This window comes from Ailuropoda melanoleuca, chromosome 8, assembly GCF_002007445.2.
Source record: "Ailuropoda melanoleuca isolate Jingjing chromosome 8, ASM200744v2, whole genome shotgun sequence".
In the NCBI taxonomy this organism is placed as follows: domain Eukaryota; kingdom Metazoa; phylum Chordata; class Mammalia; order Carnivora; family Ursidae; genus Ailuropoda; species Ailuropoda melanoleuca.
Genome location: NC_048225.1, coordinates 85,678,034 through 85,694,662, shown reverse-complemented (window position 1 = coordinate 85,694,662; position 16,629 = coordinate 85,678,034). Strand labels below are relative to the sequence as shown.

At 40.0% G+C, this 16,629-nt stretch overlaps 1 protein-coding gene across 1 annotated transcript in view; it reads left to right on the top strand.

The window, feature by feature from the left end:
- TSEN15 (tRNA splicing endonuclease subunit 15) overlaps positions 1–3,589 on the top strand; it is a 30,116-nt gene extending 26,527 nt beyond the window's left edge. The window contains exons 4-5 of the mRNA XM_002929121.4: positions 1,524–1,665; positions 2,179–3,589. Of these exons, the coding sequence (XP_002929167.1) occupies positions 1,524–1,665; positions 2,179–2,199 (163 nt within the window). The 3' untranslated portion in view covers positions 2,200–3,589. The remainder of the gene's footprint in view (positions 1–1,523; positions 1,666–2,178) is intronic.
- The last annotated feature ends 13,040 nt before the right edge of the window (positions 3,590–16,629 follow it).

Below are 16,629 nucleotides of genomic sequence, written 5' to 3'. Positions count from 1 at the left end.
CATTTTAGAAATGGTCTATGAGGAAAAAACTTGGAAATGCATTCTGTCCTTATATCGTTGTGTGCCTGTGTCAACTTAAATGAGAGGTAGTAGGTAAGCAGCCTTTTGTAACTGTTTAACAAGCCCGTGACATATTACAAAGTGATGAAGTGATAATTTAGCAAGAATAATTTAATTTCAGCTTGTCCAGAAGTTTATTGCTGCTTTTAAATCACTGAAATCTCCAATCTCTACTACAGATTTTTTTAAAAAAGCATTACAATTATTGTAGTAAGAATACTTCAAAGCAGAGACTTTTCTTGTTAGATTCTTTATAGACTTAATAGCTAATAGAATGGGCGAAGAGTGACCATAAGAATTTTTATTTAGGGATGGGAAGTAGAACTTAAGGGGATAAATTGCATGTTTGCTAAAGAAAAGAAGAGTATTGAGTTATTTATGTATAGCATGTTAATATGCCAGTAAATCTTTTTCCAATTTCTAGAGAATTGGTTAGCTTAATGAAATAAACAACTGATCATTTTTTATTTGCCTTTTTAAGAAAGCTCCTCTGGAGGTTACATTTTACTGAATTATTGAACACAGTCTTTATATTGAATAGGTAATAAGGATTTTTAGTTTGTGGTAAACAAAAGCTAATAGCACTTTGAAGTATCTCGGAGATACTAGATTTGGTAGATTATTTTCCATAGCAAGAAACTGAAACCCTTTATAACACTGATGCTTGATATATAACTTCATATAACTTTACGAGAAACAAAGTTTTCTCTCTACGTTTTTCTCTCAGCTTCTATTAAGTATCACAATACATATTGAGAACCATAAAAATATCTATATTCAACTAGGGATGTACTGTATGGTGACTAATATAACAAAATAAAAAAAACATAAAAAATATATCTATATTCATATCTGATAATTCCAACCTTGGAAAAACCGAACAGAAACAACTGCCTCTAGAAAGATCATCATCACATCTTTATTAGTATCCTTTTCCCTACAAAAGGCCTGAAAGAACTTTATAGGAATAGGGGAATGATTGGGTAAATTTTGAGTCAGTAGATAGTATATAGCCATTTAAAGGTAGTAATGACGAACACCATGTAGAAACATGGAAATGTTTATTATCTATTTTTTTTTAAAGCAAACCTGAATACCACATTGTTCCACCATATGGTACCAAGTTGGAAAATGAATGTCCGGGATCGTAAGCCATAGATGCACTGAACACTGTTAGTGTGCCATTCTGTGGGTTCCTGAGTACAGTCTGATTCTTTCATGTGTAATGATCAAGAGAGATGGGTAAATCCAAAAGAGGCCTGAAAGTCAGTAGATGGCTCTGATTTGCAGGATTTTCTATATGAGACAACAACTTCTGGTGTTTATATTTGAGCCTTCAGACATTTCCTTAGTATTGTGGATATAATGTTATTGCCTACCTCTTCCCCAAGATTTTGCGGTGTTTGATCTTATTATTAATTGAGTGACTGTGGATCCTAAATGTACTGTGGCTTTATTTTCAGGATAAGGGAGATCTTGAAGGCATCTCGAAAATTGCAAGGTGATCCAGATTTGCCAATGTCTTTTACTTTGGCCATAGTGGAGTCCGATTCCACAATAGTCTATTATAAACTTACTGATGGATTTATGCTGCCAGATCCTCAGGTCAGTTTTGAGGCAAATATCAGTAAACAGTGAAAAAAGAGGAAAATGATGACATGATTTTAAGTGTGAATCAAGCCATTCAGCTTCCTTTGCAATATGAAATTTCAAGAAAATAATGACCTAATTTTTATACCTCAGAAACTTGGCTGTTTTGTTTAAAGTCATATGTTCCTAGCTTCCACAAAAATAATTAGATTTTTTTTACTCGGAGAATTTTATAGTTTCCCAGAGTACTTCATAAAGTTAGGATATTATATGATAATTAACTGAGGTGGAATGTAAAGGCTTATAATAGCTTTAGCCAAAAGAATACTTCTTTGGAAAATGTTAAATTGGTTGACATTTTGACAGGAACCTTTTAATAAAATAAACGTGTTATGTATGATTTCTTTATATACTTTGTTGGTGTATTTGGGATAATTACATTAAATGTCATTCTGATTTTGCTTTTAAATTACCTTATTAATTGGGGAAAAAGTCCTTCCTGATCTTTTTTTTCTTTTTATGTTCCAGAATATTTCCCTTAGAAGATGACGCCTGTACTTGTTGATGCTTACTGTGGGATTGGATTTGAGACCCATCAGCCTGGTTCATCTTTTATCTCAGAGATAGTTAGGGGTGGCTTAGCTGGTCCCATTCCATAAGTTTTTCTTTTTGAAGAGTAAAACTTCCCAGATGGAAGAATTTTTTTTGTTCATAAGTATCGGGTAGTTGCTCTAGAACTTTCTTATCTGGAGACAGTTTAATTACAGTTATATATACAAGTTGATGCTTAGGATATGTTCAGAGGGGTGGAACACGTGTGTTTCTTCTGTCATCCCCCACTCATAGCTGCTTCATTGTTCATTGCTGCCACTGCTAACACGTTGTTAAGACCGTCACCTTTCTCTTATTCAACCCTCTCAGTGCCTTTTGGACAGTACAGCTAGCCTGCAATGGCATTTCATGGACACCTGGACACCTAGAGAGTTTGCTCAGTCTGCTTTTAAATCCCCAATAGAAAGTAACAGTTTTCTTTTCATTGGTTTTTATGTGGCATTTACTGTTGACTTTAAATCAAAAGTAAAGAAATGCTCATCCAGAGTATAAAATTACATACCTGTCTAGATTCATAGGGACCAGAGAAGTGCTACCCATTAGTTACTTCCTACATAAGTAAGGGAAGTACTGGGACTTCCTTTCCATTCTTATTACCACCATCCTTATTATATCATAGTTAGAATATTACAAAAGAGATAGTGAGGGACAGTGTCACCCTTAAAAACATCTTTATTAAGTAGACCCAGTTATTCCACTTTTATTAATACCTCCCAATTATGTTGCCTAAAGTATAAAAAATTATATGCTCAAAGATATTCCAAGTGGCATTAATTGTAATGGCCCAAATAATAGACCACTTAAAAGTTTTAGGAAGGGGTCAGCAAACTTTTTCTGTAGAGGTAGAAAAATATTTTAAGCTTCACAAACCATATAGTCTCTCTTAAAACTTCTCAAATGTGCTGTTTGTAGTACAAAAATAACCATAGACAATATGTAAATAAATGGGTATGGCTGTGTTCTAATAAACCTTTATTTACAAATGCAGGACCATAGTTTGCCAACCCCTGGTACAAGGAAATAGTTAATAAACAGATATAGATAGCCAATGAATGGTACTTTATGTGCTCATTAAAAATTAGTAATGAAAAACATGAGAAAATATTTAATTAAAAAAGCAAGATATGAAAGTGTATGAATGGGTAGGATCACGGCTGTAAATAACACCCCAAGCATACAATAAAAGGGTGACAAAATAGATTACTAACTGTTCTTGTAATAGGGTGGCAAAGCAATAATGGATGACTTTGTCTTTCTTAAGTATTTCAGTTTTTTCTTTGTATTACTTTGATAATAATGTTTTAAAATAAAAGTATCTTGAGATCTATATTAGTTATCTGTCGTTGCATAATATTACCACAAACTTAGCAACTTACAGCAACACACATTTAATATCTCAAAGTTGGGTCCTTTGTAAGGCTGCAGTCAAGCCAATCTCCTCTGAGGCTTGTCTGGGCGAGGGTCAGCTTCCTCCCTCCTGTGGTTGTTTGCAGCTTTCAATTCCCTGTGGGCTGTTGGACTGACAGTCTTGGTTTCTAGGGGACTGTTGGCAAGAGGCCACCCTCAACTCTTTGCCACGTGGGCCTTGCCAGCACCACTGGTTTTTCCTCAAAGCCAGCAAGGGGGACATTTTCAGCAAGATGGATCTCATAATCTTATGCAATGTAGTCACATACGTCCTGTCACTTTTGCCACGTTCATTGGTTAGGAGCAAGCCATGGCTAACTACTCTAGAAGACAATAGGAACAAAAATGGAAAATTGGCAAAAAGTAGGAACATTATAAAATGGTGTAAAGCATCATTCTTGGTCTGTAGTAGTTCCTGACTCCTTTCCTTTGATGATATTTGAATTTCACTTTTATTCTTGATGGAACAGTCTTGGCAATTCCTTCGGACTCCCTCTGCTTTCCCAGAAGGTCTGAAAATGCACCCATTCAGAACTATGGTGTCTCTGCTATTTGATTCCTTTTGAGGCTTTTCATCACAGTGCAAGAAAAACAGTCTGCATTTTCAGAAAAAAATGTAAGGCTTAATGAAGGTTAGATTTGTATGTCCAATCTGGCGACCAGTGAGCCCCTAGGTAACTACAAGACCAGAAGTATCTTCTGGAGTTGACGCGAAAGGAGCATTCCCATAGAAATCCTTAAAACTAGGCCTCAATCTCATTGTATGTCCTGGGATCTCTCCTGTGTTTCAGTATGTACTTCACCAAGCTGTTCAGCCCAAAGCCAGCCAGATACCTGCTAATACGAATAATTGTGTGGAACAGTTTGGAAAGGGAGACTACCCAGCTGTGTCTGTCTCATTTTACTGAAAAACTAAGCAAAGTGATTTCTCTTGTATGATAAGGAACTGTGTAATTGCAGTTAATTTTGTCTCTCTTGTTAAACTATGGGCCGCTTAAGAACACAGCAAGGAGGGGCGCCTGGGTGGCACAGCGGTTAAGCGTCTGCCTTCGGCTCAGGGTGTGATCCCGGCGTTATGGGATTGAGCCCCACATCAGGCTCCTCTGCTATGAGCCTGCTTCTTCCTCTCCCACTCCCCCTGCTTGTGTTCCCTCTCTCGCTGGCTGTCTCTATCTCTGTCGAATAAATAAATAAAATCTTAAAAAAAAAAAAAGAACACAGCAAGGAACCCAGTGTTTTTTTTTACATCTGTGTATCCCCCCACCTACTACAAACTCACCTACTACAAACTCACAGTAGTAGGTTTTCAAAAAATATTTAGTGAATGAATGAATGCAGATTGCAGACTTGTTTAATTACATGGTAGCCTACTCTTTGCCTCAAGGCAAACTAAAGTGATCCATTCGGACACCAGAGGGCAGTGGTAAATAAGCACCAAATTTTCAGACTCGAGTAGGTTAGCTTGAAAAGTGGTGCTCTTGAAAATTTATTTTCAATCTGTGGGAAATAGGCATAAATAAAAATATAAATAAGTTTTATGGGCTCACATCCCCTCCCCCTTTTCCTTTCTGGCATGCCTCTAAAATTATACTCTACTGACATTAAATATGCAGCTTGATTCATGCTTTGCTCAAAATGTAGATCTATATTTAAAAATAAGTTTGTTTGGGGAAAGGGTCGGTGGGATGGGTGCTTTTTCTAGACTGTGGTTTTGTTCATAGCCATATGAAACGATGCATTCCATTTTTTTTTCCTTGCAAAAGCCTAACTTTTTTTTTTTTTTAAGATTTTATTTATTTATTCGACAGAGATAGAGACAGCCAGCGAGAGAGGGAACACAAGCAGGGGGAGTGGGAGAGGAAGAAGCAGGCTCATAGTGGAGGAGCCTGATGTGGGGACTCGATCCCATAACGCCGGGATCACGCCCTGAGCCGAAGGCAGACGCTTAACCGCTGTGCCACCCAGGCGCCCCAAAAGCCTAACTTTTTAAATAAACTTCAGGATCCTTTCACATAGCAAGAGACCCCAGCTCTGAAACACTGAACTAGCTGCCTACCGGTGGTGAAAGACCTAGATTGCTGCCGCGGTAAACAGACTTTTCCCATAAGAGGAGCCCTCACTGGGGGGGAGCAGGAAGGGGGAAAGGACATTGCTGACTTCTCTCTAGGGCTGTCTTTGCCTTTGCTTTTTGGAGTCCCAAGTCAGTGTCCCCTCTGCTCTGGGAGGGCTCAATGGAACATTGGATGCTCTAGGTCCGAGGAGTCCAGATGAACCTATTTTGCTTCCCAGGCCTCCGGGTTCTCTAGATGAATGTGTTCCTAAACAGCATGGATCTCTTGTGAAGAACACGAGGGCAGAGAGGCACTTTGGAATTCTAAGCTCTACTGAGAATAGCAATCTCTGACAAAGTTCATGTAATCTGCTTTATTTTTTAACTGAAACTTTTGTGTGCCTGGAACCAAATGACTTAACCAAAACTTCATGGTGTGTCATCTTTTTCTGAGCCTTTCTGTTCTGAATTCCTCTCTGAGGTCACATTTTCCACTGCGGCTCTAGCAGGAGGCCTTTTGCTGGTGCAGCGCAGTGGTTCCTGCCAGAGCCTAGAGTTCTGTATAGAAGCCCTTTATTCAGCCTCCGTATTTATGTTTAATGTGCAGAATGGTGCTGTATCTGAACAATTAGTACAATTTTCTTTTCTTTCAGACCAATAGCAGTTCCCGTCCTTAGCACTCTCACTCCTGCAGCCTAATTCTTTTAATGATCTTTGAATAAGAACTGCTTGTGCTCATGAAGGAAAGAGGATGGAAAAAATCATGTGACTTACTGGGGAGGTGTACTCATAAAATGCTTAGATGATTCTGCAAAATTAAAAACCAACTTAACCAAAATCAAACAAAGATTGGCTTTTTAGGTTTCAGGGTGACTGAATGGAGGTAATATTAGGAAGTATTTAAGTGAAGTTCACTTCATGCCTTTATTAATTATCTGCAGACATTGCTGGGCTCCTTCTGTGTGCTTGCATGACTAAGGTAAACGTGGGATACAAAGGTTAATGAGCTATGAACTGTGCCCTCAAGGAACTCAGATAAGCAATTACAACTCTCCTTAACCAAAACTCTAGAAGGATGTCAATGTGAGTGAGGAAAACCTGTCATGCAATGTATGTTTATGAAGTTCGTGCATTTTACTTAGTGGTGAAGGGGTTCAACAACTTTTGGTAAATCCAACTGTTTTCAAACAATCCTACTATGTTTATTATTTGTCCCGAAGGACTGAACACTGGATAGCATACAAAGAGATATTACACAATGTACCTCTCGGGACTTATTATCTGGCTAGAGAGAAGAAAATTTATGTATACAAGATAATTTGAGAGCATTTCAAGGCAGTGTTATATATGAATGCTGAGTTACCATTGTGTAGCCCTCTATTTATGACCTAGTGCTTCAGGACTCTTTATTTTGATTCGCACAATAGAGCTGATATCATGCACTTGTTATTATTAACTTATTATCCTCATTTAATTAGATGGAGAAATTAGCGCACCAAGTCGTTAAGCAATGGCTTCGTGTAGTAGCAGGTGAGTAGGTAATGAGGGCTAGAACCACATCTCCAACACCTACCTCATGGTTCTTTTCAGGATACCATACCACGTATGGTGCAGGGAACTATATTAACGTCAAAGAGCCCTTGGGAAGAAGAAAGTAGCTCCAGTTAGTCCTGGAGGGAGTTGGGAAGTGATTTAGGGACCGGTTAGATTAACTTCTTGTACTCTTGAACAAATGTGTCAAAATGTCAAGCTGTTTGTGGATAATTTGGAAAACCATATTGATAGGCAATATATTCACAAAGTTTTATTCCAAAGAATAAATACATTGATGTCCATGCTTTTATGTCAGCAAACTTAAAATAACACTTAATGTTAAGTGAGAAAGAGAAAGTGTTCAGGAAGGTTCTTTGCTTGTTGGCGCTAAATTTTGTGCTGGCACATAGAGTAAACTCTAGTAGCTTTTAAATGATGGCTTCACACTCGATGAGAAAGGGTCTTGCACCCTAAATATTCCCTAGTTCTGCTTGCTGTTGCTTGAAATCCTACCATAATTCCACTTCTTAATCATGAAACTTTGATCTAATTCAGTTTGACAGTTTTATGGCACCCCATGGGGTAAGGCACAAGACTAAAATTTGAAGAGACTGTAAGCCCAAATATTTTACTAGACTCAACAGATAAAATTAATCTGATAAATTGTTATAAGAATTTCTAAATGTTTATTCTCTATTTCTGTACTTACCTCGTTGCAGACCGGCAATATTTTGTGGATTGATACTGTGTGCAGACCACACTTTGAGTAACGTGTTAGAGCTCAGGTGAGAAGTGATGAGGGCCTGAACCCCACCAGTAGCCCAGGCATATTGGTCAGGATGTGCCAGATTATGATGCTGTTGGTTTGCAACCCAAGAATTTCCCTGGGTGAAATCTGAAACTGGCCCATACACAGAGGGCAGGGAGAAAACAAAAGAGAGGCAGGCCACTCCAGATTGGTAGATGGCAGTTTTAATTAGCAAGGGAACTTATATACAAGGCTTATCTTGGGTGGCCAAAAGATGAGTAGGTCTCCCCACCTACCCTGCCAGAATCTTAGAAGTTTATTCAGAGGCCTTAACTGGAGTCAGTCACATCTACCGTTCAGATGGTTTCAACAACACATTGCTCTCTCAAGGTTGCATCCTTGAAAATGGTTCTCACCATGGGAATGGTGGGCAGAGTGTACATGCCAAGGATAGGGGAGAAGGTGAGGAGCATCTGACAACCTGGTCCAGCTCTTGGGTCAACCGCTGGTCATGTCCTCTTGAGGACATGCAGTAATAACCAGTGAATTAGTTTAACAAATGTTAATTTCTTGCTCACATTACAAATCCATTGTACATAGGCTTGGAGTCCTTACTCTGGGAATCAAGTCAACAGAGCCTCTGCCATCTGGAATGTGGTCAGGTTTAGTGGCAGGAAGAAAAAGGTGTGGTAGTGTGACATACTGCAACTAAATACTTCCACCAAAAGCAACATATGTCACCCCTGCCCACCTTCTTTGGCCAAAGCAAGTCATATGACTGGCCATGATCAACTTCAAGAAGGAGAGGAAGTGCAATTCCACCATGTTCCTGGACGAAGGAGAAGAAATAGAGAACAGCATTTCCAGATAACGGGAGGAGAGGAGGGATGGCAAGGAGATAGGTTTAACAGCTGGTTAGCTGTGGAAACTGGGTTGGGCAGGGGGAGGCATTAAACCTCAAGCTGTTCTGAATCTCTTGACTTTAATGTGAATGTGTTTCAAGTTACAGTGGGAAGATAGAGGACATTGCAAGAGGAACAGGGCGCTAGGCACAACCAATGTGGGAAAAGGGCCAACTTAGGAGGCTGGCGAGGAGGGGAGAGCTTGGGGAGAAGACAAACTTTTCCCCACTTTTCTACTCCGGTTCTGAATTTAGTATCTGAGCTAAGAAGGGGAGATACTGTGTGTATCAGGAACCTAGGATCACTGTAGACCTTCTCTTCTCCTTGTCCGTGGGTTGTTACACAGAATATGATGCTTGGTCTTTTCTTCTAAGAATGAAAAAAAAAAAAAGAAGAAGAAGAACATTTGTGCCTACAGTGTAGGGGGTGTTGTTGAACCCTGTGAGACTATTTCTGAAGGAAGCTAGTTAAACATGGGTGCATGGATGGGGCTGGGTTTGTGAGAAAGAACCCAGGAGGCTTCTTTTCTTGGGATGGAGAATTATCGAGTGGGATCATGAACCTGAAGTATTTATATAGATCTAGGGAGCTGTCAGGGTGCATGACCATGGGATGGGGAGAGAAAGTTGGGGGGTAGACACCTGTCCTCAGGGTCTCTTATCAGTCCTCGCTGGCAGGTGATGAACTAAGCATCATGCCGCAGTGACCGTGTTCCACACGAGTCAACAGTGTGTCCTCCCAGTCCCTGGCCACAAGATCTTCCGGCTCTGAGTTTCTCTCAAATATTCCTCTTGGGCACTTGGAAAATATTTAGTTGTGTGGCATGTGGGGTAACTTTCAGTCTTTCTTGGGTCCTCTTCATCTAGACATGCTTTCCCAGCCAGGCTTTCTTCTCTGCTGTCTTCCCAAAATGTGGGGTAAGTGACCCTAAGGGCCTGGGTTCTGTGAGGCTTTACCTGAGCCTGGAGGCAGCAGCCAGAGGAGAGAGGCTGGGTGCTGGCCATACATCCCCTCACGTGGGTGAGGGGTTTGCACAATTTCCTGGAGTATCTGTTGTTTCTCCTCTGCTCCAGGAACTCAGCCTGACGGGACATCCCGACAGAACACAGGTCTCTGCTTAGTTGTCTAACTCTTCTGCTTTCACTCTCCCCTCTTCCTGAAATTTTCCCCCTAGTTTTATCTTATCTTAGGGGTAGAAAACTATAACCATTTCCAGATCTATTTTTCTTCCAAACATATTGTTTTTGCCAGGATTTCAGGTTTTGAAATTCAAAAGGCAAGAATTTGCCTCTTTTGTTCTGTAGTATAATCCCATCCCTGAGGCAGCGGGCCAAGAAATCCTGTATGGGAAACGGTTCACAGGTCACAAGAATTACCGAGAAGGGAAAACATATCATCTAACATCTCAAAATATTGTCCTACGACACTCACAGACAGAAGGTGTTAATTATCATTAACATGCATATTTATACTCACAAGAACTATTTAATTTCCTGAGTGTACATCTCATTTTACCCATCAAACAACATCCTGCCTATCAATACTGCAGTACTTGGCTCAGAGTAGGAGCTCAGTAAATGTTTTATTTGATAGCATTCAGATGTTCAGAGACAAATTACTCCTTACCCTGTCCTAGTCCTGCCATTCACAGGACAGGACACAGGTTGGCTGCCCAGTCAACCCCACATGGAAAGAGGAGCCCTAAGTTCCTTGGGCCACCAGAGAGAACTCATCCCATGCGTATGCTCTTGTAAACATGCTTATGCCATGAGATCTATCATATTTTGATCCTTTCCCTCAGTAATTTTGAGAAATCAAGACAGGGATTTCTAAACAAGAGTATATCTGCCTAAAAAGCTTACTTAATATTTTATTACACGTTCTGTTCTATGCTAAAGCTGTTCATTTTTATTTATCTAACAATTTTGGAGGGGAACAAAGACATGTGAATACTGCTAAATTTAGAAATTCTTCTTAGAAATGGTAATTTCCTACTCAACTATAAAATTATGGTGATTATACTTCCGTTGATGACTACAGATGAGGATACTGTGATTTTATAAATGGGCAAAAAATGGTCACCTCTTCTCTCATCCCCTATTAGAAAATGCGGTTCCTGTAAATATAATCATGTGGGGGTGCTTTTCCTAGACTGTAGGTTCTCAGCTTAATCCTTCAGGCTTAAGTGAGTGTAATTCCCCCACATGGGGCCTTGCCAGTCCACTGTGCAAAATGAAGGAGTTGGTGCAGGCACTCCCTGAGATAACAGTCTGTCTCTGAATCTTGGTGGGCCTCCTTTCTCATGAACACCTCCATCACTCTCTTCCACCTCCACCTCGTTTTGAAAACTTTCATCCTGGGCTTTGATAATCCATCATCAGAAACGTGCTCCTTTGAATTTTTGAGGCTCAAGAGGTTTGTAGGGCAGAGCTTTGGCTTTCGAACCTCCAGGGCAATGTGGGAGAGTTACGTAATCTCCTTGAGCCTCAGTTTCTCCTCTGGAAAATGGTGGACGGAGTATGTCTTTCTAGGTTGTGTTTTCCTCACACATTGAAATGCTTGTGGGAGATAAATGGAGCCAGAGCGTGGTAAGCTACCGGTGTTCCCTTCCCTTTGCTGTCTCCAGGCCCTTCCTGTGGCGGGCTGCACTACCGCCTAAGGTGGGAATACGAGATACCCAGAGGAGAGCCAGACCTCCAAGAAATGGAACCCAGATGTGCAGGAGGGTAGGAAGAAGGTGCCAGATGAAGTGGGAGGACACCAAAGATACACTCTGCCCTTTGAAAATGTTATCAGGCCTACCCCTGCTGCTGCTGGTGGTGGTGATGATGATGATGACGACGATAAAAATTGTTAGTCCCATTTTGGGAAACCCTTTGAATTCAGATAAATTGCACTAGAATAAGACTAGCTATGTAGTTGGAGGCTTACATCAAGTAAGGGAAATTTCCACTGCAGGGAAGCTGTATTGGGACAATTCATGGGGAGTAAAAACAACCAAGTTAAACTTAGCTCAACACAGAACAAAAGCACATTGAAAAATTCCCTCTAAATAGAAGCTGGACTGTTCAGGGTGGGTTTAAGTCATGGGACCTGGCATGGAGCCTTCCGTTGATGGGGAGGATTAGGCCTCTTCTTGAAGAAATGAATAAGTAAAGAAAAACAAAATAGTTACAACTTATATCTGTATAGCATTCTTACATTAGAGTGGAGGATGTATGGGGTTTTATTTTGTTCTCCTCTGTGTTTCCAGAGCTTAGAACTGTGCCTGACACATAGTGGGGTTGCAAAAATATTTGTGGAAGGAAATTTAAAAAAAAAAGAATACCTATAAAATAATGTGAAGCGATGATAATGCTTGAAGAAAGTAAAGTGGGGTAAGGGAACAGAGTGCAACAAGAATGCAACTCCAGGTAGATTGGTCAGGAATGGCTTTTTTTGGCAGATGACATTGGAGCAGAGACCAGAATGCAGTGAAGGAGTGAAACATGCAAATAACTGGAGGATTAGCCTTATAGGCAAAGGGAACAGCATGTGCAAATATCCTGCAGTGGGAGCATGCTGAGTGGCATCTTAGAGTCTGCATTTCTAATGAGCTCTCAGGTGTTGCCTGTGTAGCTAATTCTGTGAACCACGCTTTCAGCAGCAAGGGTTCAAACTAGAGCTTGACCATGGGGTCAGTAGCTAAAGTGAGGAGGTCACGGAACTGAGAGATGAGGTCACTGCATGAGAAAAAGAGGATAAAAAACTGCACATGCAAAATGACTTTATCTGTATAAAATATGTATGCAAAGATGGATATTAAAAGTCTTAATAGTGTTTTCCTCAGTGAGGTCATATTTTAGCTAATTTAAATTCTCTTCTTTTTAGACTATTGCAAAATTTCTACCATGTGTGTTTATCACTTTTATATTCAGAAAAAAATTAGTTTTAAAAACTTAATTTAAGAACTGAAATGTCTTCTGTTAAGACCCTGAGTTCAAACTGTACACAAAATTTTCTAAATTAAAAAAATAAATATAGACATATAAGGATTGGCTGGTGTTTGTTAGGAAAGACTTCACAGAGGGGATGATTTTAAACCAAATCTTGATATTTAAGTTAGTGAAACATAAGTTTGGGCTTTTAGCAACTTCTCTCTTATTCTCCTGTTCTAATGTGGGAGTGGGGAGGGGCACGAGTAATATACTAGTTATCTATTATAACATGTAACAAAGTATTCCACAACTCATGTGCTTAAAACATGTGACATTTATTATCTTACAGTTTCTGTGATTTAGAAATTTGGGACCTGCTTAGCTGGGTGACTCTGGCTCAGGACCTCTCATGAAGTTATCTTGAAGACATTGGCTGGAACTACAGTCATCTGAAGGCTTGACTGGGGCTGGTCAGGGCATCCAAGATGGTTGGCAGGAGGCCTCAGTACCTTGTTGTGTGGAACTCTCCATATGCCTATTTGATTTTCTCTAGGATGTGTCAGCTGGCTTCACTGAGTCAAAGATATGAGAGAATTAGAGAGAGAAAGAAGGAGAGGGAGAGAGAGAATGGAGGAGAAAGAATGCCTTTTATGACATACATGACACTATTCATTCATATAGATATGTCACTAAGTACAGTCCATACTGCAGGGGAGGAAAATTAGAGTCTACCTTCTGGAAGGAGACTGTGGATATATTTTTAAACCACCACAGGTAGAATAGGGGTGTGATAGTTCAAGAGCATTCTAATTTTCATTTGGAGTGAACTGTATAAGATTATAGAATACCGTGGCCAGCTTTGTTAGTCATCTAGCATGCCTGATGTTTAGCAGAGTACAAGGTGGAAAAGATGAAGGCTAGGAGGATGAGCAAATATCCAGAAGGTAATGTGAGCCACAATGTAATCTTAAGTTTTCTAGTAGGCACACTGAAAGATGTAAAAAGAAACAGGTACAATTAATTTTAATAATGTGTTGTTAGCCCAATATATGCAAAATATTTTCATTTTATATATACTCAATGTGAAAGTTATTAATGAGATATTTTATATTCTTTTTTCTCTCTACTTACTCTTTGAAATCTGATGTGCATTTTAAACTTAGAGCACCCCTTAGTTTGGATTAGCACTGTTTCCAGTGCTCAGTAGCAACGTGCGGCTGGTGGTCACCATATCGGGCAGTTTAGAGAGCTAGGCCAGAAACAGGTCACTGAGAACGAACCTTGGGCACAATCCATTATGCAAATAGTGGGCCCAATAAAAGGGCTTAAGCTGAAGAGTAATATGATCAGACTTCTGTCTGTGTTAGAAATCACTCTGCCTGTGTTTAGGACCTGGAGGAAGGAGCAGACATGACTGGCCTAAGAGACTGTTGGAATATTCTGTGTGAGAGTTTGAACAAGGCTGGTTACAATGAAGGTGAAGAAGAGGAGATGTAAGGAAGATAGATAGCAGGGAGGTGGTTTGTACTTGGTTCAGTGATCTCTTGGATATGGGGAAGTAGGTGGTCAGAAGAAAGAGAAGCCTAGAATATTTCCAAGGCTTGGGTGATTGACAGGATATAAAAAGAAAATATAGGACACAATATATTTTGTCCTAGGAAGATGGCAAGGGAAGATTATATATGTAGATTTGGAAAAGTTTTGATTGAGGTAATTGTGCAGGAGAGAGGTAGAGATATCTCACGGACAACTAGATGGGTAAATCTGGAGCTTGGCAGAAAAAAACCCAGCTTCAAGTGGAATCATTACCGAGCTTCTTCCTTCCATGTAACATCCCTATGAAACTGCAGAGCACTTTGGAGAGTTCCAGTCTCTCAGTTGCTCCTGTGGAGGCAGAATTAGCTGAGGCGGAAGGGACAGAACCACCTCAGGTGTAGGCCTCTGGGCAGTGGGCACCAGTCTGGGAGGCCTGCTTTCCCAGCCCTGTCCCCTGGTTGCTGTGGGGCAGGAGAGACCCTATGGGAGCCACGCCGAAGTGCTCCTCTTAGAGGAAGGCGGGAGCCCCTCAGCCTGAACATTGTGTTGTGTCACTGAGGAGGAACAGAGGAAGAGAAGGTGTCTGGATAAGGCATCAGAAGTTAAGAATTTGTCCTGGAATGTGGTTGTCTCCACCTCTGAGACAACCTATCCTGTGAGCGAAGGGTGTCCAACCACTTCCTCTTCATTACTAGACATGGTGCCTTAGAGCAGGGGTTGCAAACTGAAATGCCTGCTGGGGCCAAGCGGACCATCTAGAGAAGTGAAGTGAAGGTGGAGAGCGCACAGTGTGCTCAGCCGAAGGAAGCAGCTGCCACTCAGCTCCAGGAGATTTTTGTCAAGTGGCAACAAGAGTCTAGTTGCCAGCTATTCTGATTTTTTGTGCATGTGAATCTTTTTGTGAAGTTTCTGACTTTTAAATATTGGATAAATTTTATTTAAACACTGCAAACCAAACAAAATATGACTGTGGATGTAGCCCACTGTCCACCAGTTTTTGACATTGGTCTGAATGATTTATTTATATCATTTTATATCATGCTTTCTTGTATTTTTCTACTTATGTTTCCTACTGTAACCACCATTGTTTGTATGGATTGTTTCTATTTGTTTGTTTGCTAGTTTGTTTTTTTTCCCCGTCTACAATGGGTCAGACCCTATTTGTTGATTAATTTCATATTTGGAAGGTGGACAGAGCTACGAGAAGTATTGAGACCCTTCATTCTTCTGGGACCTAAAACAGCAGACCATATGGAAAATGACATATTCCCCCAGCAGATTCAGGTCTCAGAATTGGGGTGGGACAGGAGCAGTTAAACTTGCAGTTGGCCCTGTTTTGGTGATGACTCTTCTAATGAGCTGGAAGATAATTTGAAGCACATCTCTATTTAATAACAAAATGAAACATCAAAGTCATTTATGAGAGTATTAGGTCTTGTGATGAAAACATGTTACTTTTTCCAGTGCTCAAAACTAAATATTTCTTTTTAAAAATTGTAGGAAGAATGAAGTAAAATAGAAAATACAAGAAGAAAACTAGTGAGGGAAAATGGGAGAGAAATACATGGGATAAAATGGATTTAATATGCATCACCCATGGATATTACGGAGCTATGTGCCTTAAGTTTGTAGAAGAGAAGTGATGCTATCTTGTCACACTCCTTATTCCTCCTCCCTCTTTCCTACCTACGGACAGAGTTCCTATAGATTGGTGAGATTCTAGGACACTGGACCATGTTTGAGCATAGGTCCATTAAAAGATCATGGACTGTTCATTAAAAGATTGTGCACATTGTCTACACAAAGACTTATACACAAGTATTCATAACAGTTTTATTCTTAATAACCAAAACCTGGAAACAACTTGAATGTTCATCAGTAGGTGAACAGATAAATGAATAGTAGTGTATACATACAATGGAATAGTACTCAGCAATAAGAAAGAACAAAAATTATGATACACAGCAACATGAATGACTGAATGAATGAAAACATTCTGCTGAACCAAAGTCAGAGCTCAAAGAGTTCATACTATACAATTCAATTTATATGAAATCCTAGAAGAGGCAAATCTAATCTATGGTGACAGAAAATATATCCATGATTGCTTAGAGCTTGGGGTGAGGGTCATGGATTACAAAAAAAGCATGAAGGAATTTTGGGGGGAGGCGCTGGGTGACAAAAGTGATCTCCATCTTGATTGTGGTGAGGTTACATGTGCAGTTATAGTTTCAGAACTCGCCAAACTTACACTTAAAACAAGTGTATATTATA